A 24,474-nucleotide genomic window follows, 5' to 3' on the forward strand; every position below is an offset into this window, starting at 1 on the left:
AGTGTGTGTGTATTAGAGTGAGGCTGATACATCTGCCAGATTTATGGCTACATAGCATGTCAAGAAGAGGATAGGGTTTGAGCAGGGGTGGTTTGTCAAAATCAATTTGCGGGCCAGAAAAAGTGCAGTTAATTGGAAATATATAGGTCACTTAATTGACATAGTTTAGGGTGTCTGTTACCTCTGCATGCTGGGCCATGGTGCTGGCCTCCACAGCGTAGACCTTCCTGGCCCCAGCCTGAGCAGCAAAGAACGACAGAATCCCTGAACCACAGCCCACATCCAACACCACCTAGAGAGAGAGGAATGGACTCTAATTCATCCATGATAAAGACATCAATGAAATCCAGCAGTGTCTACTGCCCAAACCAATTAAACAGTTTAGCTTCAAATACAGCAAAGGACTCAATTCAGAACAAGCTATATTTAAGTCCCAGGACAGTGCATCAGTACCTTGTCCTTGAAGTCAGTGTGGTTCTGGAGGATGGCCCTCTGATAGGTTCCTGTCCTGACGTAGTCCTGCATCATGTTCTGCTGCTGGGAGAGGTAGCCATAGAACTGGAGGAGCGAAGGAGAGAGAACAGGGCAGTGAGAGGAAAATAAAGTGACAGAACAGCATTTTCAAAGGTGTTTTAATATTGTCACTGAGCTAATAAAAGTTGAATGAAATGATTTATTGCAATGCATATCAGATTCTGCGTGTACCTGGAAGTACTGTACTGCGGATGATTCCTCTGTCCTGTCGCTGAGGCCGACTGCTCTCCACTGTGGCCGCAGCAGTTCTTCAGGAGGTTATAGGAACATGAGAACTCTGAGGAGATCGTCATAACAGGTAACAGCAGGACAAATCAGACAAGTTATAAACGGTCTTAAGCCAGTCATAATGGGGAGAAATCAAACAAACAATAACCAATTATAACAGTTCACAAGGATGACAGAGGCAAGACAAGTATGAGAAACAATAAGAATCTCTTTATGAGGACAGGAACATGTGCACTAGGACAGGGATTCAAAGACAGACACACAGGAGACAGAGGGTCAATGACAGAGACAGATATAGCCTACTGGCAGGCAGTCAAAGACAGACAGAAAAAACAGACAGACAATGACAGCATTCTCTGAGACAGAGTGGCGTTGGTTGCCGGGGGTTAGCTACCTGCAGGTGAGGTGAACTGTAGCAGGACGCTGTTGCAGCCCAGCGTGATGATGAGCGACTGTTTCCCCACGCGACTGTACCCTCTGTGTCCCTGGAGACCGAACACTTGAACACACATGTCTCCTCTGCTGTGAGAGGAGTCAAACAATAGTTAGGGCCTAGCAACATTCCTACAACAGGTCATTCATGGAATAGCGTGGCACAGAGTACGTGGGCTTCCGGGAGGTCACACAACATGAAGAACAACATGCTAACAGAACTGGCCTGATCACACACATCGCTTTATTGACTCAATTAGCATTAAAGCATCTCATGGATAGCAGCAAGCAAAGAGATGTTTTAACCTCCTTTAGCTAAGGGAAAGTGGGTAATTTATTATATTGAAGCTATTTCACACCTCTGGATGATTAAGATGACATAGTTTTAAAGACTGGATATGTGAAAGCAATATATTGGCAAGGTAGGTCTAGTGCTGTGCCCGCATGGCAGTGAGATAATCTGTGGTATAATCCAGCAGTTGTGATGGGATTAAGACTAGTGCTGGGTTACTGGGGATTAGCCAGATGCAGCATGTTTTATTAACAGACCAAACTAGCGTCTGACACCGGATTAACCTGGATAAATATGAGAGCCGGAGTGTGTGTTGCTTAACAAGTGTGTGTTCGATGCAAAGGCTGGGAGATAGAGTGCATGCTTTAAAATATGTAGGCTACAACCATCTCCCTCCACTAGACCTGGCCTGTCTACAAGGCCCTTCAGCTGAACATTGTGGTAAACGACAATGACAGATGGGGGACAAGGACTGTCACTATAGACATGTTACAGATATGGAACAACCAGATGACAGTCATGTCAATGTTCTAACAGGATAATGTCAGGTCATAATGCAGACACTTGTCAAAGTGAAGAGCAAATTGTGCTATTTTTTGCTGGGCCAAGGCATTACCCCTCATGGACAATGTAAATGCACCCCATTCCAGCATGATACAGACTGCCCTAGTGTGCTGTGTTTGATTGAGGTGCTTATGTGTCTATAATAAAGCAAAATAAAATTGTGTGTGGCAAGACACTGGGAGTTATTTTTCCAAGTGGAAAACATAAAATTAGTCAGATTACTTTAGACTCAGTCGTGCTGCTCTATGTAGCAATTCAATCGGGAGTTCATTTTCCTGCCTGGTGTGAAACGTTTATCTTCCATCATCATGGGAATGTTGGAAAGAGAAACAGCTGTTGGGCCTATGGACCGGACAGGCAATCACACATATCATAAAACTTTGATAGGACACCCGAAAAACATCCTTCACACAGTCATTTCTACTTTCCCCACAGCCAAAGCTCGACTGTATCAAAAACGAGGAACATCACCGCTTCTTGAAAGGGACATCCCATCTGTGCCTCACAATGTAACAAAAGCTGCAAGCGCTCAGCGCGAGCACACAAGTGATCGACAGGGAGTAGGGAGGTGGGGGACTAGCTGGCTATTGTTCGGGGGAGAACAAAGATGAATAACTAATACGAGCCTGGTTTAGCTCATCGAAACACAAGGACCATTTAGCCTTAAAAAAACGATTTCGTTAATAATCGATATTTATTCACTCAGCTAGGCATCTACAGTAGATTAGATAACCATAAAGTAGCACGCGAGCCACCGGGGTGAGCTTGCTTGTTTGCACCGCTACTCGTATGATCTGTGCGCAAAGACGACGACGTTCCGAAACAAAACACTTTTAAGATACCCATCTCAAAGGGTCAAATGTTATCTTGCTTTATCATAACTATCTAATAAAGAGGGCAATGCTCATATGACGCAGTTTGTTTTAACTGTTATAACTCTGTGGCATTAAGGGCAAACCATTGCGTAGTATGGCTGATAGCTTATTGGGGCAAAAAATGAAAGAGCACGTTAACATGTCAATTAGCTTTGGCTATCTGCGTAAATGTGTAACGAGCTGAAATGCGATCATTGAAATGCAATATGGCGCTAAATTGTTAGAAAAGTTGATATTAGTAAACAGGTAGGTATCTAATGTGCTTGGTCACACTTAGCACTGTCCTGGAAACGTCTCGTGTGAGCTAAAACTGACTACTTCGCATTAAATTAATAATTTAAAGAATATTCCTCAAGACAAATAGATAGGTAAGAAAAACGTGGTCCACAAGCCACGAAATGAGCGCAGTAAGCTTGCTAAAGCTAACCTCCTATAGTTAGCTAAGCTACCAACAGTGCGCTGTCGTGGTGCTGGAGAAGTAACCTTAGTTAACTAAGTTATGTTTAGCTAGCTAATAGCGATAAGCGAAACAACAGTCCCCATTACGTTGGATTATATAGGTGGAACCAGTCGGGTTTGAAGTGGAACCGCACACACGTGCAAGACCAGGCACTCGCATCGGTTAGCTAGCTATCTTTTTTAGCATTTAGCTCTGGCTAGTTCGCTAGGGTAACGTCAGTTAACAAGGAGTCCAGGCCGAACCGGGGTATGGAAGAGCCGTCTCAAGTCCACTCACCGTTGGAGAGGTTGATCATGGCCGCGTCCTGTGTGGCTTTCACCTCCAGTCGTAGAGGCTGCTGCTCGGAGTGACGCTGTATTTCTCCGTTTGCGTCTCCGATAGAGAGGAGCCGCACGCCGGGAAACACCGACACCGCCATCTTCGATCTGTGGGAAGAGACAGCTCACTGTGGCCTCACATCCAGCGTTGGACGTGCACTCACGACAGGAAACGGATACACACAGCTCTACCGCCACTCTGTGGCCGAGAGGCAAACTGCTTAGTGCAAATACAGTAGACTGCACTGACTTCTGTTGTCACTGCTGTACACTGTTTCAGCAAAGACAGTACAGTTAGTTGGACAAAGAGAAAAATAGGGGTTCTTGAATAATCATTTGAATTAAATAAAAATGTCAGACTGTCAGCCAGGCTGCGTTTCGTATCCTGGTCTGTTAAATCTGTGTGAATAATATTGGTTCTGCTGTGTAACATGTCATGCAGCAAGTACCAAAACCTACAACTTTGGGCAGTGGCTAAATACATTTATCTGGCAGACTATTGGCAAATATGCACTGGTATTACTTGAGCAGCATTCTATGTGACAGGGATGAGCAAGTCTGGTCCATGGGGCCTGAGTGCATGTCTGTTGTCTTTTGTTCTCTCCAAATCAGCATGTGATTTATAAACCAGGTATGGCATCAGTGGATTAATTAAGTGCCAGGCGAAAGAGAAAAGCAGCAGACACTCAGGTCCCTACAGGAGTTACCTACCCCTGATACTCTTGTGTGTTCTAGCCAGTCAGCTTAAGAGGGGCCACTCTTAACAAACTCCTTGATAAAACATGAGACTCAAGGAGATGTTGAAGGTGAAATTATACATTTATTAAAATTTTCAGTCAATACATGTCACGGTACCATTCTAAGACAAATACACACAAAAGAAACGTTAAGGCACAACAGGATGACAGTGTTTTCCACATGTATGAATCCATCCACCAGAGCATTTCAGTGACTAATATTTGTAAAAAGAGGTGCTCTGCTTTCCCCATGCATTATGGACACTGTAGTCCTCAAAGGTTCTCTGTTCACTTTATTATAACGTCAGAGGAATTCAGAGCTCAGTCTCTGTCACCATAGTGAAAAGAGCTTGCGTTCCTCCATCTCCTTTCCTGCATGGCCACTGATTTGAAAGGACTTGGTAGGCAAGACTAATAGTACTGTGAAAATCTATGTAGGCCTCGTCCTTTCACCTATCAGTGGTCAAGTCTGAGGACATTATTGAAGACATGTTTCTGGGTATTGGAACATGTTGAAGGACTGTTCTCCAGTTTTTAGCAACACTTCATGTTGTAATAAGAACACAGTATGGTTCCTAAACATGACTCATTCTCTGGTGTTGTTTTTCAACTTCTTCAGGTCCTCTTTAAGTGTTTCTGATTAATCAAGTGGGAAAGTAAATGCAGATTTAGGAATCAACAGGTCTCGTGTTAAAACCGGGGCATTTAAATTACCAGAGGTTTGGCACATACTAAGGCACATTAGTTTGAAGCAGTACGCAAAGAGTAAAAGGTAAAAGGGGTGGGGAACCCAAAAAATGACTTTAAACCATTTAGAATGTGTCCTTACTTGAACTTAGATGCACCAATGGAGTTGCAGTCTCTTTCCACTGAGTGTCCTGAGATCAGGCTTATTTATAATGATGATACACAGCAATTATACTTATAGTGTCAGTACACTAATCCTAATATTCTTGTTATGATCCTTCATATCATTATTCTGATGTTGACTGAGCAACACCACAAAACCAGCATTGAAACAGATCTTTTGCATGACCTGAGTTTGAGATCTCTATATGCCAACACCCATAAGAAACCTCTAACATCTGAGTCACTCTTTTCAAGACATAGTAACACCATTTTCTTTTGAATTAAATTTTGCATCACAGTGGTTTAACTGTCAACTGAGGATCTTAACAGTGTAGTCGAGTGTTTAACACATGAGAATGCGCGCAAAATTTCTGTCAAAAGACTAAATTCTCTTGAGGCTCATGGAGTCACCACACTTTTAGCAGAGAATCATATATTACACTTATTGAAATGCTTCACAATTTCATCTGACAAAAATCACAGTGACAGTGTTAAGGCGAGTTTGTGTGGAACTTTGCATTGTGAAAATACTGCAAATTTTATCCTTATTGAGCTGTAGAACAGAACAGAACACATGTCAAAACTCACTCAGCATAGGGTTAATGCCTGTGATTGTGTTCTGGTCTTGAGGTCTTCAGTGACTGGACGTAGTGGGGAAGGGTGTAGGAGACGCCAGGGGCTTGGAATTGAAAGGCATCCTTGGGGAATGTTCAGACGTGTTTTACAAGCCTCCATCATCACCATCGCCTGCAGTGACAAAGCATAGTCCGATCAGATCACTGGCACAGGAGTTAGATGAGATATGGCTGCTATTGGTTACATTCTCTTTGTAACAATCAAAGCCAGAAGGGTCAAAGGTTAGCAAACAGAGAGAGAAAAGGAGAGTGAGGAACAGGTAGAGGGAAGGTAGAGAAAGAAAGCAGGACAGAAAGAGACAGAGAGAGAGAGAGAGAGAGAGAGAGAGAGAGAGAGTTAGTTGAAGCCTACTCTACCATATCAGACTGTCATCTCACCTCAGAAGAGGGCGCAGGACTTGGGGGGTCTGAAGGGGTTGTCGCTGGAGGGCACCCCATGAGGAGAGGGTCTTTATGGGCGTTCTGCAGGCAGAAGGTCTTCAGGTCCGCTGCTGCCTGGGACACCTGAGAGTGGAAACAGAGACACTGTCAGTTCCATTATACTTTAATTCTGTGTCATAAAGGCTACATAAGACTGCAGTAAAGATGACATATCAATGTCAAAGACATTAATGAGAATGAGTCATCATTGACAGTGACAGCGTTTTCTTTAAAGAAGTTCCAAGTAAATTGAGCTCAATCCTGCTCTACTTAGCTTCTACTTGTTTTAACTCAGCTTTTCAAGAGAGACCTGGTCCACACATCAATAAATAGAGGGGCCAACACTTTCACTCTGCCACAATACTCCTACTGATACTCAGTTTAATGAACCTAAAGTAATATGCTCCAAGCTCACACTGTGAGAGAAACTGAGCAATGATCAGCTATTTTCCTAAAGTCCCTACCTAGGACTTGACTCAGCAATAGCATAATGATCTGGTACTTTACTAGACGGTTGTTTCATGGGTGAAGTCTATAACAGTTGTCATAACATTGTAATAACATTGTCCCCATTTACACAAGATGGCACTTTAGGACCAAGTCACAAATGGGCTATGCATTGAGTTTATTATTTATCTAGTTAGTTGATAATATGGTATAAACGCATGTCATAGGCTATAGATAAAATCCTATATTTTTTCTGCATTCTCATATGCCCTTCAAAGCACAGTATGCTTGAGTGCTACAGGGTGGTTTAAGGTCTGCGGATTAATCTGTCTTTCTCCTCTAAAAGGAGTAATTTGGCCAACAATCGCACTACTGTCACAGCCACAATCAACAAAGGCCACCACTGTGCTGCATCATTCGCGGAAACTAACCTACGAGCTGTTTGCTTTCTCCGGACAACACAGCCTACTGCAGGAAATCTTCATATTTCACACGATTAACTTAGAGCACAATTAACAGCACATCGTTAACTTCTAAATACATCATAAATACAAACACATCCATTCAAAACGGCGTTAAACTAAGTGAAGAGCTGAGGAGTAGCCTAGACTTGCCATAACACCTATGCATACAGCAATACTAGAACCGCATTATAATCGTACGTTTTTCTTTCGGTAACATGACAGGTGAAAGGCGGCGCTCGATTGAGCACGTCAATTTACGGGCTACTCCGTTAGTCTACGGGACAGCCTGCAGTTTGTTACAATTCTGCAAACAGATGGCATAGTTCCAGTGGAACAGCATTTTGTAACAAATAACGCGATGCTTCCCATAAAATAGTCAAACTTTACATAATATATAGCTTTTCAATAGTTACCAAAGGGCCATGTTGACAAGTCAGCCAGTCACACCAAATGCAGAACAGTTTTTGATCAGTCTTTCTGAATGTAATGTCTTTACCTTGATCCTGCGAACACTCGCCTCTAGGCGAAGTTGTTTTACCACCTTCTGAGCGATAACCAAGTTACTGCTGTTTGCGCTGTTATTCGACATGTCTGCGAGGTCTGTCCAACCGCCAAGTGAAAGTGTCCGGCTATCACTTGAAAGAACGAGATTTTCTGATGAGACCGCTGCGACTCAAGTGCTCCCCCTCTCTGAAAAAACGCACCGCTTTTTTTGCGCAATGTTCTCCACACTGCTATCAGAATGGCCCCTAATTAAAGATGGTTATCAGTAGAGGCACTTATGTGTACATGTAAACAACAACAACAACAACATAATAATAATAGATCAGTCAGTTAAACAAATTAATGGGCTATTTTCTGAAAATTAAATGTTCCTTTGGGTTTTATATTGTGTCGCCAATAATACACTGGTTTCTAGGCCTACAGTAGGCGTTGGTGAAGTAAATCAAAGGAAACGTATTTTATTCGAATGGTCTTGGCGCTCTTTTGTATAAAAATACCTTTTTCTAAACAACCCCAGAACCACGAGGATATCATTAGCGAAATACAGTCTCGTCATGTGCTCCTTTTTAAAATGTTTATTTATAGAGACCCCCATCTACAATGTCACGAGTTTTGGCTCTTCAACACACATTTCTATATTTTAATGACATTTAATTTTAAGCTTTAATCGTCACATTATTATTCAATAGTATAATTATTTATATAACAAGTAGGCTTTTGTATTTTAAAAATAGTCGGTATCTGAAAACTATCAAGGCAACGATAAGCAATACTGTAGTATTATGTTAGTGGATTTTTCTTGTGCACCATTGCCATCTAGCGCCGTCGTATTCGAGGCTGTAAACACAAACTCGTCACATGACAGAGGAATATTGCTCAGTCACTTCAGGAACAGTTCGACGCTCAAATTAGAATTGTTTCCGGTTAAATTGGGGTCAAACAAAGGGGGTTGCACATTACAAGACTTCACAATGCTTATACGAGTAAGTATTGGAGATAAAGAGTGAAAACATATTTTGGAAATGCATCGTTTGTGTTGTAAACTATAATATAGATTACAATGTGCAAATGTTTATTAGTTGTCTCAGCGGTGCATTCTCGAATCAGATGAATAGTATGCATCATGCACCTGCGACGATTAAAGCTAGCTGGCTTGCCACACTTGTGTAACTTGACCAACATTGTGTAGCTAACCTAACTCATTCCCATCTCCAGCTAGCTAAATTGAATTACTGTTTTTTTTAAGGAAACCACTGTCAACATTTTACTAACTGTTAATGTGAAATCATGAGTAAACTAGCATTTCCTAAAGTGTGTGTAATGTTCAGAGTTGATGTAAGATCACAATACATTTGATAGCGTTGTCTTGAACACACTTCAAGGGGCCAGAGTTGGAAAAAAAATAACCATGCTATCTCTGAATGTAACTTTAACATATCATTATTGAAATAACCTGCCCAACACTTAAGTTGAGATCTTACAGACAAATGTTAACTCTTTCTCTATCCCTCTCTTAGAGGGTGTTACAATGTGGAGTGACCGCTTTAAAGTCACGCAGGACCATTCACCACAGTGCTCAATGGAGGAGTCCTCTCGTACCTATCGTTGTGGAGCAGACGGTAAGAATTGGAACCCCAACAGAGTTCTATGTAGGACTGCAACATTTCTATGCAACTTGATTCACTCTTGGTTTGGAACGGTTTAGTTAGTAGTTTTCACCTGTCAGTTCCTGGTTCTTGCTATTCTAGCTGCTTTCCAATGTTCAAAGATCTTCCTCTTTCTTCCCCTCATTCCTTTTCCTTGTCTTTCTCTTCTTTCCTAGGGTCGAGGAGAGCGTGCGTATGACATCTACTCCCGTCTTCTGAGGGAGAGGATCATCTGTGTAATGGGGCCGGTAAGTCTCACTGTGTATCACTGTCTGTGTAATGGGGCCGGTAATTCTAGCTGTGTGTCACTCTCACTGTGTATCATTGTCTGTGTAATGGGGCCGGTAAGTCTCACTGTGTATCATGGTCTGTGTAATGGGGCCAGTAAGTCTCACTGTGTATCACTGTCTGTGTAATGGGGCCGGTAATTCTAGCTGTGTGTCACTGTCTCACTGTGTATCATTGTCTGTGTAATGGGGCCGGTAAGTCTCACTGTGTATCACTGTCTGTGTAATGGGGCCGGTAATTCTAGCTGTGTGTCACTGTCTCACTGTGTATCACTGTCTGTGTAATGGGGCCGGTAATTCTTGCTGTGTATCACTGTCGGTGTAATGGGGCCGGTAAGTCTCACTGTGTATCACTGTCTGTGTAATGGGGCCGGTAAGTCTCACTGTGTATCACTGTCGGTGTAATGGGGCCGGTAAGTCTCACTGTGTATCACTGTCTGTGTAATGGGGCCGGTAAGTCTCACTGTGTATCACTGTCTGTGTAATGGGGCCGGTAATTCTTGCTGTGTGTCACTGTCTGTGTAATAGGGCCAGTAAGTCTGTGTGTGTAATAGTTTGGGATTCAAAACCTACACCAGGAGACATTGGGTATGTTTACATGCACACTAATAATTTGATATGAAACAGATTATGGCAGTAATGGTTGCTAGATGGAATCCCCGAGCTGACAAGGTTAAAAATCTGTTGTTCTGCCCCTGAACAAGGCAGTTATCCCACTGTTCCTAGGCTGTCATAGTAAATTAGAATTTGTTATTAAGACTTGCCTAGTTAAATAAAAGGTAAGAAAATAAATCAAATGTATACAACTTACTCTGCTTATTGGCGCAAAGTCATAATCGAAGTAAGCCCACACCGATTAAAACATTTGGATTTCTGAGTCTGCTGTTGCAGTTAAGATTAATTTGTTAATCTCTCCTCTCCCCCTGCCTTTTTTCAGATTGATGACTCTGTGGCCAGTCTGGTTATTGCTCAACTACTCTTCCTGCAGTCAGAGAGCAACAACAAACCCATCCACATGTACATCAACAGTCCTGGTAAGAGAATAGGGAGGAGAATAGAGGGGGACCTCCCACAAAGAGTAACATATGGTGGTGCAGGGCATGGTTGGTGTAATAGGGATGGTTACTTTAAAAAGCATGTTTCTTAGAGGGGAAAGAGACCGAGAGAACACAAGTGACATATGGATCAGATGACAGTAATGGGAGATAAAGGGTGCAGTCAAACTCTTTTTACCTTGACTTCAAATTAACGTTAAAGCTGAGATCCATGATAGGCGCAACAACCCCAGGCGCATTTGTCATTGTTTTGAGGAAATGAGCATCCAGCATTGTGGTCAAAAAAGAAATCGTACATACTTGGTTCTTTTGTGCGTGCAATGATGTCAGATGGAAAAAAGTGTTTGTTTGAAGTAACTTCTTTGTTGTAATATCGCAAATGGGCATGGCAGGTTCACCGCTATGGATTCCAGCTTTATGGAGAGATAGAAAAGTCTGGGAGAAGAGGAACATCAATGAACTAAATCCAACAAACCATTAATCCTGGTTCACCATGATGTTCCTCTCCTATCCTCTTTTCCCCCCCAGGCGGTGTTGTGACGGCAGGCCTAGCCATCTACGACACCATGCAGTACATCCTCAACCCTATCTCCACGTGGTGTGTGGGCCAGGCGGCCAGCATGGGCAGTCTTCTCCTGGCTTCGGGCACGGCCGGCATGAGGCACTCCCTGCCCAATGCCCGCATCATGGTGCACCAGCCCTCCGGAGGAGCCAGGGTAAGGCTGGAAAGGGGTAATGGGACTAGGGAGGCAGCAGGAATAGCTGGGGGGGGACAGGTTGAAGTCCGGCAGGTAAGGGGATAAGGGGGGGGGGGGTAGAGAACCTGGTACAGAGAACCTGGTACAGATGTTGGTTGAACTTGTGTTGCCATCAAAAGCCAGACCTGTGATTGGGCATGTAAATATGAGTTCAGTATTTTGACACCTCAGTTGTCAGTTGCCTTTACATAACATCTGTCTTCTCTCTCCTGTGTGTTTATTAGGGTCAGGCTACAGACATTGCCATTCAGGCTGAGGAGATCATGAAGCTAAAGAAACAGATCAATCAACTCTACGCTAAACACACTGGCCAGCTGTTGACACATATAGGTAAGTAGCTAAGGCATCCAGTTCAGTAGTCTGGCTTTAAGTCGCTGCAGGGTTTTTATTTCAGCTGCTCATAAAGATGAGGCAGAGACTAACACAATATGCGCAGAATTTGATTTGGTTGTTTAGCTCTGGGGAAAAGGCATCCAGGGGGACTGAACGGTTTGATTGAAACGTTTAGTCTTATTTCAAATACCCGTAGGGCCACACAGACCTGGGTTTAAATGCATGAAATTATACTTGTTTTGTGTTTTCTAATACGTGCCAGTACTTAAGTGTATTTCCAAGCACATCCCAATATGCAACAATAATATTCCAATAAAAAATACTTCAAAATGTCTTAATATTGTCTGATGGAAAATGTACCATAGCCCCTGAGTCACATGAATTAGTGACTCATAACTAAATTCAAGCACTATTTCAAGGTTAAGTGATTTGATGATTGAGTCCTTCCTCACTCAAAACGCTTTGTAAGAGTGAACTCACCTCAGCCACCACCAATGTGTTGCACATTTTCACCAAAACTCGTAGCCATACAATTATTCCCTTCTGTTTTCTTTCTCCCAGATTGTGTGATGGAGAGAGATCGTTACATGAGCCCCATTGAGGCACAAGACTTTGGGATCATCGACCGAGTGTTGGTGCATCCTCCCCAGGCGGGCCAGGATGACCCAGAGCTGGTCCAGAAGGAGCCCCCTACCGCCATCTGCCCCTCGCCAGCCTCCTCCACCGAGCAGAGCCCCCGGGACCAACCCCCTCCTCATACAAACCCGAACCCTGACCTCAGACTACCAGGAAGCAGTCCCACACCAATCACAAGCCATCCTCTATCTTCTAACCACCTAAAGGCACTTCTGTAGATCGGAATGGATTGGACAGGTGCAAGCATATGCTGATGTCCCGTAAATCCAAATGTATTGGAGTGGATACTAATATGCGAGAAGTTACAGCGTAGCCTACCAGAGGGCAAAGTGGAGCTATTACTATATTGCTTATAACTGTCCAATCCTTTAATTTACAGAAGTGCTCTGGGTGGATAGGGGCCGGTTTGGAACAAAGGACCTGCATTATATACCTTTGTGCTGGAGAAACCTCTGGGAGAGGAGGCAAAATGCAGCAGTATTAGAATATTTACATTTAAGAATGGTCATTTTGACCAATCTCAGATTTGTACTGTCCCCCATAATATGCACACTGTATTTACCACAAACAAAGACTGCAGATCTCTACAGTGAAGGAAACAATATAGCCCCCATTTGTACAAGCCATGACACAATTGTGATTGATTTTCACGAACTGGAATAAAATACATTTTCTTTGAGTCACACACCCAACCTGGGCCTGTACTCATAAAGCATCTAAGAGTAGGAGTGTTGATCTAGGATCAGTTCCTCCTGTCCATGCAATCTTATTCATTGTGACAGACAAGGCAAAATGGATTCTAGATCAGCACTCCTACTCTTAATGGTTTTACGAATACAGGCACTGATGTAAAAACAGATTATAATTGTATCAACGCGTGATTTGAGTCTGTAACAAGTAGTGTTTTGATTGCCTCAGTGATGAGATCAACTGAGCCGTTTTCTTTTTCAATATACAGAAGTCAGAAGTTTACATACACCTTAGCCAAGAAGTGTACATACTCAATTAGTATTTGGTAGCATTGCCTTTAAGTTGTTTAACTTGGGTCAAATGTTTTTGGTAGCCTTCCACAAGCTTTCCACAATAACTTGGGTGAATTTTTGCCCATTCCTCCTGACAGAGCTGGTGTAACTGAGTCAGGTTTGTAGGTCTCCTTGCTCGCACATGCTTTTTCAGTTCTGCCCACAAATTTTCTATAGGATTGATGTCAGGGCTTTGTGATGGCCACTCCAATACCTTGACTTTGTTGTCCTTAAGCTATTTTGCCACAACTTTGGAAGTATGCTTGGGGTCATTGTCCATTTGGAAGACACATTTGCGACTAAGCTTTAACTTCCTGATGTCTTGATGTTGCTTCAATATATCCTCATGATGCCATCAATTTTGTGAAGTGCACCAGTCCCTCCTGCAGCAAAGCACCCACACAACATGCTGCAACCCCAGTTCTTCACGGTTGGGGTGGTGTTCTTCGGCTTGCAAGCTTCCCCCTTTTTCTTCCAAACATAACGATGGTCTTTATGGCCAAACGGTTCTATTTTTGTTTCATCAGGCCAGAGGACATTTCTCCAAGTGCAGTTGCAAACCGTAGTCTGGCTTTTTTATGGAGGTTTTGGAGCAGTGGCTTCTTCCTTGCTGAGCGGCCTTTCAGGTTATGTCGATATAGGACTTGTTTTACTGTGGATATAGATACTTTTGTACCGGTTTCCTCCATCTTCACAAGGTCTTTTGCTGTTGTTCTGGGATAGATTTGCACTTTTCACACCAAAGGTCGTTCATCTCTAGGAGGCAGAACGCGTCTCCTTCCTGAGCGGTATAACAGCTGCGTGGTGCCATGGTGTTTATACTTGGGTACCCTTGTTTGTACAGGTGAACATGGTACCTTCAGCCATTTGGAAATTGCTCCCAAGGATGAACCAGACTTGTGGAGGTCTACAATTGTTTGAGGTCTCGGCTGATTTTCCCATGCTGTGTCGTGGAAATTTCCTCTATTTACCAAATCATGGGAGCAAACCACACACACAAGTCAGAGATAGTTATCAAAGTACATCTTTAATTATATGAGCTCTATCACAACCCTGTGACTCTCGGGTAATTCAGTGTCTCTCAGTGAATTCTCTGAGAGCCCCTTCTGCATTGCAATTGCGATCCTTTAATAGCAAAGAACACACATAGTCAGACAGCATAGACATAATAAATCGTTCAGCTTTGTCTCCTTACTCAAACCCCAAAACCATAAACCAATCCTCCATAACAACAGGCATATATCAAATTGTCATTTAGATACAACCGATTCTAAATACAACCAATCCTGGACAAGCTCACGGAGAGGAGAGTGAGGCTACAGGTTAAGATAAAAGGGAGCATGAGAATGATTCCAGACACTGCCATCCTCCTTTTCCCCAATGGGAAAAGTAGGGAGTGACTGGCACACACACAGTGGAGCAAAAGATATGTTTACACATGACACTTTGACCTCTCTGCGGCCCATGCAACTTAGTCTTGACATAGAACAGATAACTGCAACCCCGCCACAGTATTATACATAAATACCATTCTGATGAGAAGTAACTTACAAACATATGATGAATATAAAACATCTTACCTATGTTACCAACAAATTCTGATTATTTCCACAACAGCTGTCAAACAAAGAGCAACTGAGTTTGAAGGTAGGCCTTGAAATACATCCACAGGTACACCTCCAATTGACTCAAATTATGTCAATTAGCCTATCAAGCTTCTAAAGCCATGACATAATTTTCTGGAATTTTCCAAGCTGTTTAAAGGCACAAGTCAATTTAGTGTATGTAAACTTCTGACCCACTGGAATTGTGATACAGTGGGTCAGTGAAATAATCTGTAAATACCTTTTTGGAAAAATAACTTGAGTCATGCACAAAGTAGACGTCCTAACCGACTTGCCAAAACTATAGTTAACAATAATTTTTAATGACTCCAACCTAAGTGTATGTAAACTTCCGACTTCAACTGTACATGCGACTTGTGTAAGCCCAGTGTGCCTCACTGTCAGTGACTTGGGGGATTTTGGACATAAAGCCTCCTGTAAGAGTGAGTTTTAATCAAGTCATGATGGAAATGTTTAAAGAGTGGGATTTTGTCTCAATGATATTGAAAAGTTTGACAGTCACCTTAAATTCAAAAAGTAATTGAGTAAAGCACTAATGATGCAATAACTTGCAAAGAAAAGCAATATGCTGGGATGAGGGAGAATGGGGAAATAACATTACAATTAACACTTAAAGTATAAGTCAACAAATATATTCATGTAAAGTAAGGTTTTATTAATGTCTACTGAACAAAACTTTTAAAATCAAAAAACATCCACCACCTAATATGTCACACAGAGTAACAAAACCCAGTAAAATTGTTACATAAGACCGTTCTGTGAACTATACTAACCCCATGGTGAACAATGGGGGTCTTGTGCAACAGTGCTAAAAACCATTTACCTTTCCAGACCCTGGCAGCCAGTGCATTTAAAAATCTGGGGAAACATTTCAATATAGTGGCTTCCACTCATCTATTCTTATCTGATCTGATGGGTCAAAGCAAGACGAGTGGAAGAAGCAGGTTTAGACCATTGTGATGTAGCAGTGAACACACAGAACTGACACCACACCCTGGGTGGATTGCAATAGCGGCTCTCCTTCCCTTCAGCTGCAAAGATTTGAAAGCCATTGGCATCTACCACATTACTTTCACCTTTCTTCAGTTTTCCATTTCATGGTAAAGGAGAGGAGACAAGGGAAGGAAGCCAATCAAGACTTGAGATGCAGCCGGTGTCCATCCCTTGAATAACCTGGTTAAACCAGAACCACAGGTAGCACCTCTTTCCCCTTTTCTCACAGCTCTTTTCTGCTGACTCAATGGCCCTATACAAGTACAGCCTTCTTTTCAAGTACTCAAACCAAACAGGCCCACTGAAACTGACTTGTGACAAACAGTTAATGGAGAGGGCACACTGCAGCACACAAGCCAAGCAATCCACAGGTTGTGTTTGCAAAAAGGAGTAAGCCTATACAACAACAATCTCAGTCGCTTCCATTTAAAAATCTGGGGTTTGTAAATTGGCCTGCTGGCTGTTTAGAAGCAGTAAGCTAACATGCTCTGCTGCCGCTGCTTCCTCCTTGACATGGAGGGGGAAACGTTGTGTTGTACACTAAAGATATGGTGGGCATGTTCAAACTATGCATTCCATGCCTCAAGTGCAATTTCATGTTATTTTTTCAGGAGGGGTGTTAGGCTAACATGCAGCTATCATGTTGTACACAGAAAACATGATCGACATGTTCCTACAAACTTTGTCTGTAGTAACAGAACATCAAACACACGTACGATATACAGGCAGTCAAAATAGCAATTATTTTCTCATTGCAAACATTGGCTAGGTCTTTTTTCAGCAACTCTTGCTACGATATGGCAGCATAACTATGACAATTATATTCAAATATAATTAAAAATATAAAACTCAACATGTATAGTGTTGGTCCCATGCTTCATGAGATGAAATAAATGATTCCAAAATATTTCCATTCGCACAAAAAGCTTATTGCTCTCAAATTGTGCACAAATTTGTTTATATCCCTGTTAGTGAACATTTATCCTTTGCCAAGATAATCCATCTGACAGGTGTGGCATATAAAGAAGCTGATTAAACAACATGATCATTACACAGGTGCACCTTGTGCTGGGGACAATAAAAGGCCACTAAATGTGCAGTTGTAATCACAACACATTGCCACAGATGTGTCAAGTTGAGTGAGTGTGCAATTGACATGCTGACTGCATGAATGTCCACCAGAGCGGTTGCCAGAAAATGTAATGTTAATTTATTTACCATAAGCCGCCTCCAACGTAATTTTAGAGAATTTGGCAGAATATCCAACCGGCCTCAAAACCGCACGTGCAACCAGCCCAGGACTGGACAGCCGATTAACTGCAGAGTATTTGTCATAATTAAGCCCTTTGTGGGAAAAACTCATTCTGACGGGCTGGGCCTGGCTCCCAAGTAGGTGGGAATATGCCCTCAAGTCATGTGAAATCCATAGATTAAGGTTTAAGGAATTTATTTCAATTGACTGATTTCCTTATATGAACTGTAAATCAGTAAAATTGTAAAAAAAAATTGTGTATATTTTTGATCAGTATAGTAGGCAGTAGTTGACAAAGGATATAAGAGATAATAGTGCACGTGCACCACAGAATGAACTCGCGGATTCACATGCTCGGCTGCCTAGAGGTGGAACCGCTACTCATGCTGTACTTGCATGATCATTGAAAAGCGAAATAGCAGTTAGTAGGGCCTGTGTGTGGGAAAACACAGAGTTCCTATGCAAAACTCTAAGTGGGGAGTTGCATTATTTTTCCAGGAACTTTAATACTGTACTTCTCCTACAGTACTACTACAATATGACAGTAACTATGAACAAGTACTATTTGAGAAGGTCTAGTCACACACACACACATTTCCGAGGTGGTCCGGATGGATCATGTAATTTATCGATGTAGTAACAAACCCCCACTTCACAACCCATGCGACCTCAATCTGTTCACACCCATCTTGAAAATGATGCTGTTTTATAATTTCCTGCAATTCTACACATTTTGCATGTGGCAAATATAATTTGCCGTTTTAAAGCAAATGTTCTGCAATTCTATGCATTCTTTCATGTCCTGTGTGTTTATATGATACCAGGGATTGAAGCCCGACCGATCCGGTCCACTAGTTGAGTATGGGTGGGCCTACATCACACAAAACGCGGATAGTTTAATGAGTCCTGCTTGTGTAACCGAGAAGGTTGTTTAGCCTTCAAAAAAATATTTTGGGGAATGTTCGATCAAATTGCAGCAGTTTTTATTTTATTTCAGCTGTTCAAAAACATAAGGCAGAGCTAGGCATCATAGTATCATAGTTCAGAAGAGGGTGAGTAAAAGAGAAAGGTAAAGGAAGGGGAGTGTGAGCAGCAGTTCCGTAGTGTGCGTAAAATAACATGTGCAGAATGTGACTCGGATTCTTAGCGGACAGGGCAGGCAATGAATACACAGCCAAGGCCCCCAAAAAAAAAGCAAGCCTACTAGGCAGTGCATACAGCACTGCCCCACATGGCGTTGGTAGCTAATTTGAATAGCCAAGTGTTTGTGCATCTCATTGGCTGAGCTGGCATGTCAGCGCCTTTTCTTTATTTTTTAACCAGAGTAAACCCAACCACTATTTCCAATCAGGCCACAGAGATAAGCTGTTTAACATCCTTAATTATATATTTTTTACATTTTAGGTAAATTCTTTAATAGATATCTGGAACACTGGACAGATACTTTAAAAGGCCCAGTGCAGTAAAAAGAAAACACAAAAAAAACTTTTATACATTCCAAACTATGATGTTGGAATAATACTGTGAAAAATGATAATACCCTTTTAGTGTAAGAGCAGTTTATAAAGACTGCCTGAAATTTCAGCCCATTTAGGTGGGAAGGGACTCTTGGAATGCCTGGTGACAACTCCAGGCGGTAAATTAGTTAATAGACAAATAAGAGATCCAAACTTCCCCTCCCCACCCAGACAACTCCCAGGCAGTCCTAGCTAAATTCTTTGACAAATTGCTCTTTGCTAAGAAGATGTTACTTGTTGGCCATTTTAATTGAAAACAATCACAGTAAGGTACTTAATTGTTACCCCAAAAATGATTTGACATTGAAATAAAAACGGCTGCATTGGACCTTTAAGAAAAGCCCATCGGCTTTGGAAGTACAGTCAGGCACGCACCGGGTACCACTCTCACATGACTGAGCAGCCTCCCCAGCTGTTCTTCTTGAAGGTGGTGGCCCAGCGCAACCAGCCCAGGTTGTAGTCACTGTAGGGCGGGTAGCGCAGGACGTTGACCCTCTCCAGTAACCAGCTCCGGTTCATACAGCCCCGCCTGTGGCTGAATGTCTCAAAGCCCCAGCGGCCGTGGTAGCTACCCATCCCACTGGCACCTGGAGGGTAGAGGAAGATGACAGGGCACCATGATCAGATCCATGTCTAGTGCTTTTCATCTGATAATGACTACTTTATTTACGTTGTCAGATACACACTTACCTACTCCCCCAAAGGGCAGGCCTGGCAAGGCCATATGTACTATACCATCATTGCCACAGAAACCACCACTACTGGTGTTGTTCAACACTGTGGTCACCACCTGACGGAGAGGGGAGGAATGTGTATTTATTCCATAAGAGTGGAGCCACAGTGAAGGCAGAGGCAGCCATTGAACTACATAACTTTAAACTATAGCTCTGTGGAGGACACCACCATGACTATAACATAAGAAAATAGATGTGAGAAGAAACATCTATGTGCTGTAATGTAGGTCATGGTCTTACCGAGGTCTCGTCAGAGAAGACGTAGAGGGCCAGGGGTTTCTCTTGGCGGTTGATGTAGTCTATGCCCTCCTCCAGAGACTCTATGGTTAGGATGGGCAGGATGGGGCCAAAGATCTCCTCCTGCATTAGAGCATCAGACTCCTGCACGTCCACCAACACTGTGGGAGCTAGAAACACCACTTGATCAGCAAGAATTTGCTTCTATTTGCCTGATTAGTTACTCATATTTGAAATTAAAGCCACTTTAACAGCAAGGCTACCACTTCAACATATTTCAACTTGCATTCACACCCACAAGGTGGCAGCAGTATACAAACCAAACTCAACACCACTGCCTGCATCTCATCGTCCTTTCCTGTACCCCCAAAACTCACCAATATACCTGTCCTCCTCGCGGCTCTCCCCTCCGATCACCACCTTCCCCTTGGACTTCTCCAGCATGTCCATCAGGCGTCTCCAGTGGCGTGGGGTGACTATGCGCCCCATGTCCAGGCTCGCTCCGGGGTCCGGCCCGTAGAAGGTCCGCAGGGTCTCCCGGAGAGCAGGCAGTAGGGCGTCCCGGGTCTGGGCTGTGCAGAGGACGTAGTCGGGTGCCACACAGCTCTGGCCAGTGTTGAAGAACTTGGACCAGCACAGGCGCTTGGCGGCCTTCTGGATGTCGATATGGCCGTAGATGAAGCAGGGGCTCTTGCCACCCAGCTCCAGGGTGACGGGGGTCAGGTGAGGCGCCGCCGTTAGCAGGATGGAGCGGGCCACCACCTGGGAACCTGGGGAGGAGATGGGGAAGGGTGAAGGGAAAGGAAGAGAAGAAGGAAAGGGTATGCAAGAGTGTGCGATAGAGGTGATATGGCAGAGGTGAGATAAAAGGGGCATAAGGCCGAAATTTTAAAACATACTAAAAAGAGGGATTGAGCTAATACATATTATTGGTCTAAGGAGTCCTCTCTGTTAGGCTTTACCTGTGTAGAAAATGTGGTCAAATTTATTCTTCAGCAATGACTTGGTGTCCTCTGCTCCACCACATAGTACTGCATAGCAGTCCTACAATAGTCAGATGGCAAAACTCAAAACATTATAAAAACAAACAATAAGTGGGCAGGTATAGAGCAAATATGGCACTGTTGGCCTTCATTCCATTGATGATCCACAACAGGTAACAGAAGCAGGGGAAAATTAAAGCACATATAGGTGTGTGTGTGTACTACCTGAGACAGGTATTTGGGGATGAGTTCTGCCAGGAGTTGCTCGGTGGCCTGACAGATCTCTGACGGCTTCAGAATGGCACAGTTTCCTGGTTCACGACATCATGGAATAAATATGTCATCGTCACAAAATCAAACCTAATCAATAATGAAATGCTAACAGAGTCAGCATTCACTTTACACATACATTACTGATAAGGCAACATTGGTGGTGGATGTAAAATGCTTTGAGCTACTGTTAAAACGCTAGAAATCCAATGCCTTACTATTAACAAAGCCTCTAGGTATACAAAGGCATGATAGATGTGTACCTGCAGCAATTGCAGCAACCAAAGGTAAGAGAATAAGATGGAGAGGGTAGTTCCACGCCCCGATGATTAAAACTACCCCCAAGGGTTCCCTGCGTATGAAACAGTCATCCATCCTTGTGGCCTAGAACAAGATGGAGAGAGGAAAGTAGATGGTTGGACAATTATTACATAAGTCAGTAAAATAATATTCCAATTGTGTGTGGTTACATGTTGAGACATAGTAAAAGGTGTAGAGTCAAACAGTTGACAGTGAATGTTGATGGAATCTGTACCAGATTCTTGCCAATGTTGTATTCCGGCTGCATCCACGTCCTGAGGTTTTCCATGGCGAAGTACAGGTCATTCAGGGTTATCTGAATCTCTGACAGGACCGACTCAAACTTGGGCTGAAGGCGGAGAGAGAGGGGAGAAGGTGAAATGATCGAGGGAGAGAGGGAACAGGACAATGAAAGATCCAAGGTGAAGAAAAAAGGACATGCAGTGTATGAGTGTACACTGAGTGTACAGCAGTCTAGTCTGCCGTGTCTGAGTGTACAGCAGTCTAGTCTGCCGTGTCTGAGTGTACAGCAGTCTAGTCTGCCGTGTCTGAGTGTACAGCAGTCCAGTCTGCGCGTGTCTGAGTGTACAGCAGTCTGCGCGTGTCTGAGTGTACAGCAGTCTGCGCGTGTCTGAGTGTACAGCAGTCTGCGCGTGTCTGAGTGTACAGCAGTCTGCGCGTGTCTACAGCAGTCTGCGTGTCTGAGTGTACAGCAGTCTGCGCGTGTCTGAGTGTACAGCAGTCTGCGCGTGTCTGAGTGTACAGCAGTCTGCGCGTGTCTGAGTGTACAGCAGTCTGCGCGTGTCTGAGTGTACAGCAGTCTGCGCGTGTCTGAGTGTACAGCAGTCTGCGCGTGTCTGAGTGTACAGCAGTCTGCGCGTGTCTGAGTGTACAGCAGTCTGCGCGTGTCTGAGTGTACAGCAGTCTGCGCGTGTCTGAGTGTACAGCAGTCTGCGCGTGTCTGAGTGTACAGCAGTCGTGTCTGAGTGTATGTTAGTACCTTATGGAGGTCCTTGTGGAGAGCATCTTGTATCAGCTGCTCATTTTCTTCAACCAGGGAGAGAAGGTTCTGGAGCTGGGTCATACGGAACTGCTCTGGAAAGGTCATGCCTGACCGGAAGGTAGCCCTCAACCTGTCAATCACCTCACTCTGGCTGGCCATCTCTGTCCGCCCAACAGACACACACAAAGTGAGTTAGCGGATAATGTCATCTGGTAAAACAGGATTGAGAAACCACACAACCAAAATAACCAGTGATGAGAGAAGAGCCTGGCTATTGGACATTCACTTTGCCAATAGCAATATAGAGTTGTAAATTCAAGACATCAATGGCTGCTGGTCTTGGCCATTGTCTGACTAAAATTCAGTGGTCTTTTAAAAACACCCACATGAAGTAGCCTTGAACACTGTTTTATATTTTCAGTCAATATACATTTGTTGCGCATTGAGAACACATGATGAATCCAGGGGTGTATTCATTATATTTTAACAGAAACCTTTTACCATTTAAGAACGGAACAGGAGGGACCTAGAAAAGTGTCCAATAGAAATTCTCGTTTTCGTTGCAAAATAGGTGTAATGAATAGGCCTACACCCAGGGCACGGCTTCATCGTTAGAAGCACCTGGCTCAGGTCAAGTGTAGAAAATGCAAAAAGGCAGGCTACTAAGGTAAGATGACAAAATATGCGGCCCGTTATATGGGCTATAAAAAGGTGAAAATCAGACCTTGATGCAAGTTATTCACGGTTTGTTGCTCACAGCTGTGTTACGGGTAATTTGAACGAACGCGGCAAAACCTTCAATAATTATGTGAACGCGTGGGCGGGATGTCAATAGTGACAGGCATGGATGATGCAACTTTAACGATTTAAACTAGATTACCAAATTGTTACACATTAAAACAGTTTACGTCGGAAACACTCTTTGTTATGATACTGTACAAGCTGCACTCTTTTCAGGATGGATGAATTTGTTAAGTCCTACCTGAATTTTCCCGTAAATAGATGCTGATGAATAAAAATAAACTGAAGCCTAACAAAATGTTAGTCGGAATTTGAGGAAATTAAAAAGTTAAAACGCACCTGATTCTGCCCAAAGGTAGCCTAAATGGTCGTATGTTGCCCTTTCGAGCCACTCTTTAGACCGGTCTCTGAATTCAGATAAATCACATTCCAATTTGCCGGTGGCTTTGAATTATTATGGGAACCCGAAGAAAGTGGCGCATTTCCTGGTGCTAGTGGTTTTCTACCAACGCGGCTAGTTAATCTGGAAAGCAGAATGGGTTTTTGGTAGAACTTGAAAAACAAGCCTGTAAACCTGTCTGGGGCTGAAGAGAAACATTGGTATCCATAGACTAAAGGCCCTTCAAATTAAACCCTGGCCCTAAAACCAGTTCCGCTGCTTTGTTTCTCATTCTATCCCCTCTAATCAGGGAAAGATTAAGATCTGGGACACCAGGTGGGATAAATTAATTATCAGGTACAACAAAAAACGCAGTCGGCTAATCCAAACCTCATTGGGTAATATTTGAATATCCCTGTTATCAAATCAAATCCCTGGAATCAAATTCAGGTTCAAGTGGGCAGACTGTTTTAGTTGCCATAGACTAGCCTACTGAATATAATGCATTGCGTATATTTATGTATAGACCATTATCTTGCAAGCAGCATTATTTAATTGTATGACTAGGAGATGTATACTCAAGAAAATATATAAATGTAACATGCATCAATTTCAAACATTTTACTGAGTTACAGTTCATAGAAGGAAATAATTTAATCGAAATGAATTCATTAGACCCTAATCTATGGATTTCACACGACTGGGTAGGGGTGCAGCCATGGATGGGCCTGGGAGGGCATAAACCCACCCACTGGGGAGCCAGGCCCAGCCAATCAAGAATGAGTTTTTCCCCACAAAAGGGCTTTATTACAGACAGTTATACTGTCAGCACCCCCTCTACCCCTCCTCAGATGATCCCGCAGGTGAAGAAGCCGGATGTGGAGCTCATGGGCTGGCGTGGTTACACAAAGTCTGCGGTTGTCAGGCTGGTTGGATGTTCTGATA

General features: G+C 43.2%; 3 protein-coding genes, 1 long non-coding RNA gene and 2 pseudogenes across 4 annotated transcripts; 1 reads left to right on the forward strand and 5 right to left on the reverse strand.

The window, feature by feature from the left end:
• Nucleotides 1–24,474, reverse strand: part of LOC135554533 (Ig mu chain C region membrane-bound form-like) — a 526,132-nt pseudogene that overhangs the window by 435,679 nt on the left and 65,979 nt on the right.
• Nucleotides 186–749, reverse strand: LOC135554534 (uncharacterized). Its single transcript, XR_010457702.1, has 3 exons — nt 706–749; nt 454–558; nt 186–292 (listed from the first exon to the last, which is right to left on the reverse strand). It is a non-coding gene; the product is annotated as an uncharacterized LOC135554534 (long non-coding RNA).
• On the reverse strand, nt 785–3,860 carry LOC135554831 (histone-arginine methyltransferase CARM1-like). Its single transcript, XM_064987280.1, has 3 exons — nt 3,662–3,860; nt 1,157–1,284; nt 785–811 (listed from the first exon to the last, which is right to left on the reverse strand). Exons 1-3 carry the CDS (start codon nt 3,801–3,803, stop codon nt 785–787), a joined length of 297 nt encoding a protein of 98 aa, XP_064843352.1. The 5' UTR covers nt 3,804–3,860.
• LOC135554530 (guanine nucleotide-binding protein G(I)/G(S)/G(O) subunit gamma-5-like) lies at nt 6,303–7,958 on the reverse strand (annotated as a pseudogene).
• On the forward strand, nt 8,649–13,284 carry LOC135554525 (ATP-dependent Clp protease proteolytic subunit, mitochondrial-like). Its single transcript, XM_064986869.1, is given in 8 exon segments — nt 8,649–8,741; nt 9,276–9,377; nt 9,581–9,652; nt 10,629–10,725; nt 11,275–11,462; nt 11,729–11,834; nt 12,399–12,563; nt 12,566–13,284. Coding segments are annotated over 8 exon segments (789 nt in total). The 5' UTR covers nt 8,649–8,729; the 3' UTR covers nt 12,613–13,284.
• On the reverse strand, nt 15,755–23,669 carry LOC135554523 (aldehyde dehydrogenase family 3 member B1-like). Its single transcript, XM_064986868.1, has 10 exons — nt 23,490–23,669; nt 22,407–22,570; nt 21,642–21,755; nt 21,370–21,490; nt 21,062–21,147; nt 20,816–20,897; nt 20,231–20,623; nt 19,857–20,023; nt 19,573–19,672; nt 15,755–19,469 (listed from the first exon to the last, which is right to left on the reverse strand). Exons 2-10 carry the CDS (start codon nt 22,566–22,568, stop codon nt 19,270–19,272), a joined length of 1,425 nt encoding a protein of 474 aa, XP_064842940.1. The 5' UTR covers nt 22,569–22,570; nt 23,490–23,669; the 3' UTR covers nt 15,755–19,269.

This window comes from Oncorhynchus masou, chromosome 14 (genome assembly GCF_036934945.1).
Source record: "Oncorhynchus masou masou isolate Uvic2021 chromosome 14, UVic_Omas_1.1, whole genome shotgun sequence".
Taxonomy (NCBI): domain Eukaryota; kingdom Metazoa; phylum Chordata; class Actinopteri; order Salmoniformes; family Salmonidae; genus Oncorhynchus; species Oncorhynchus masou.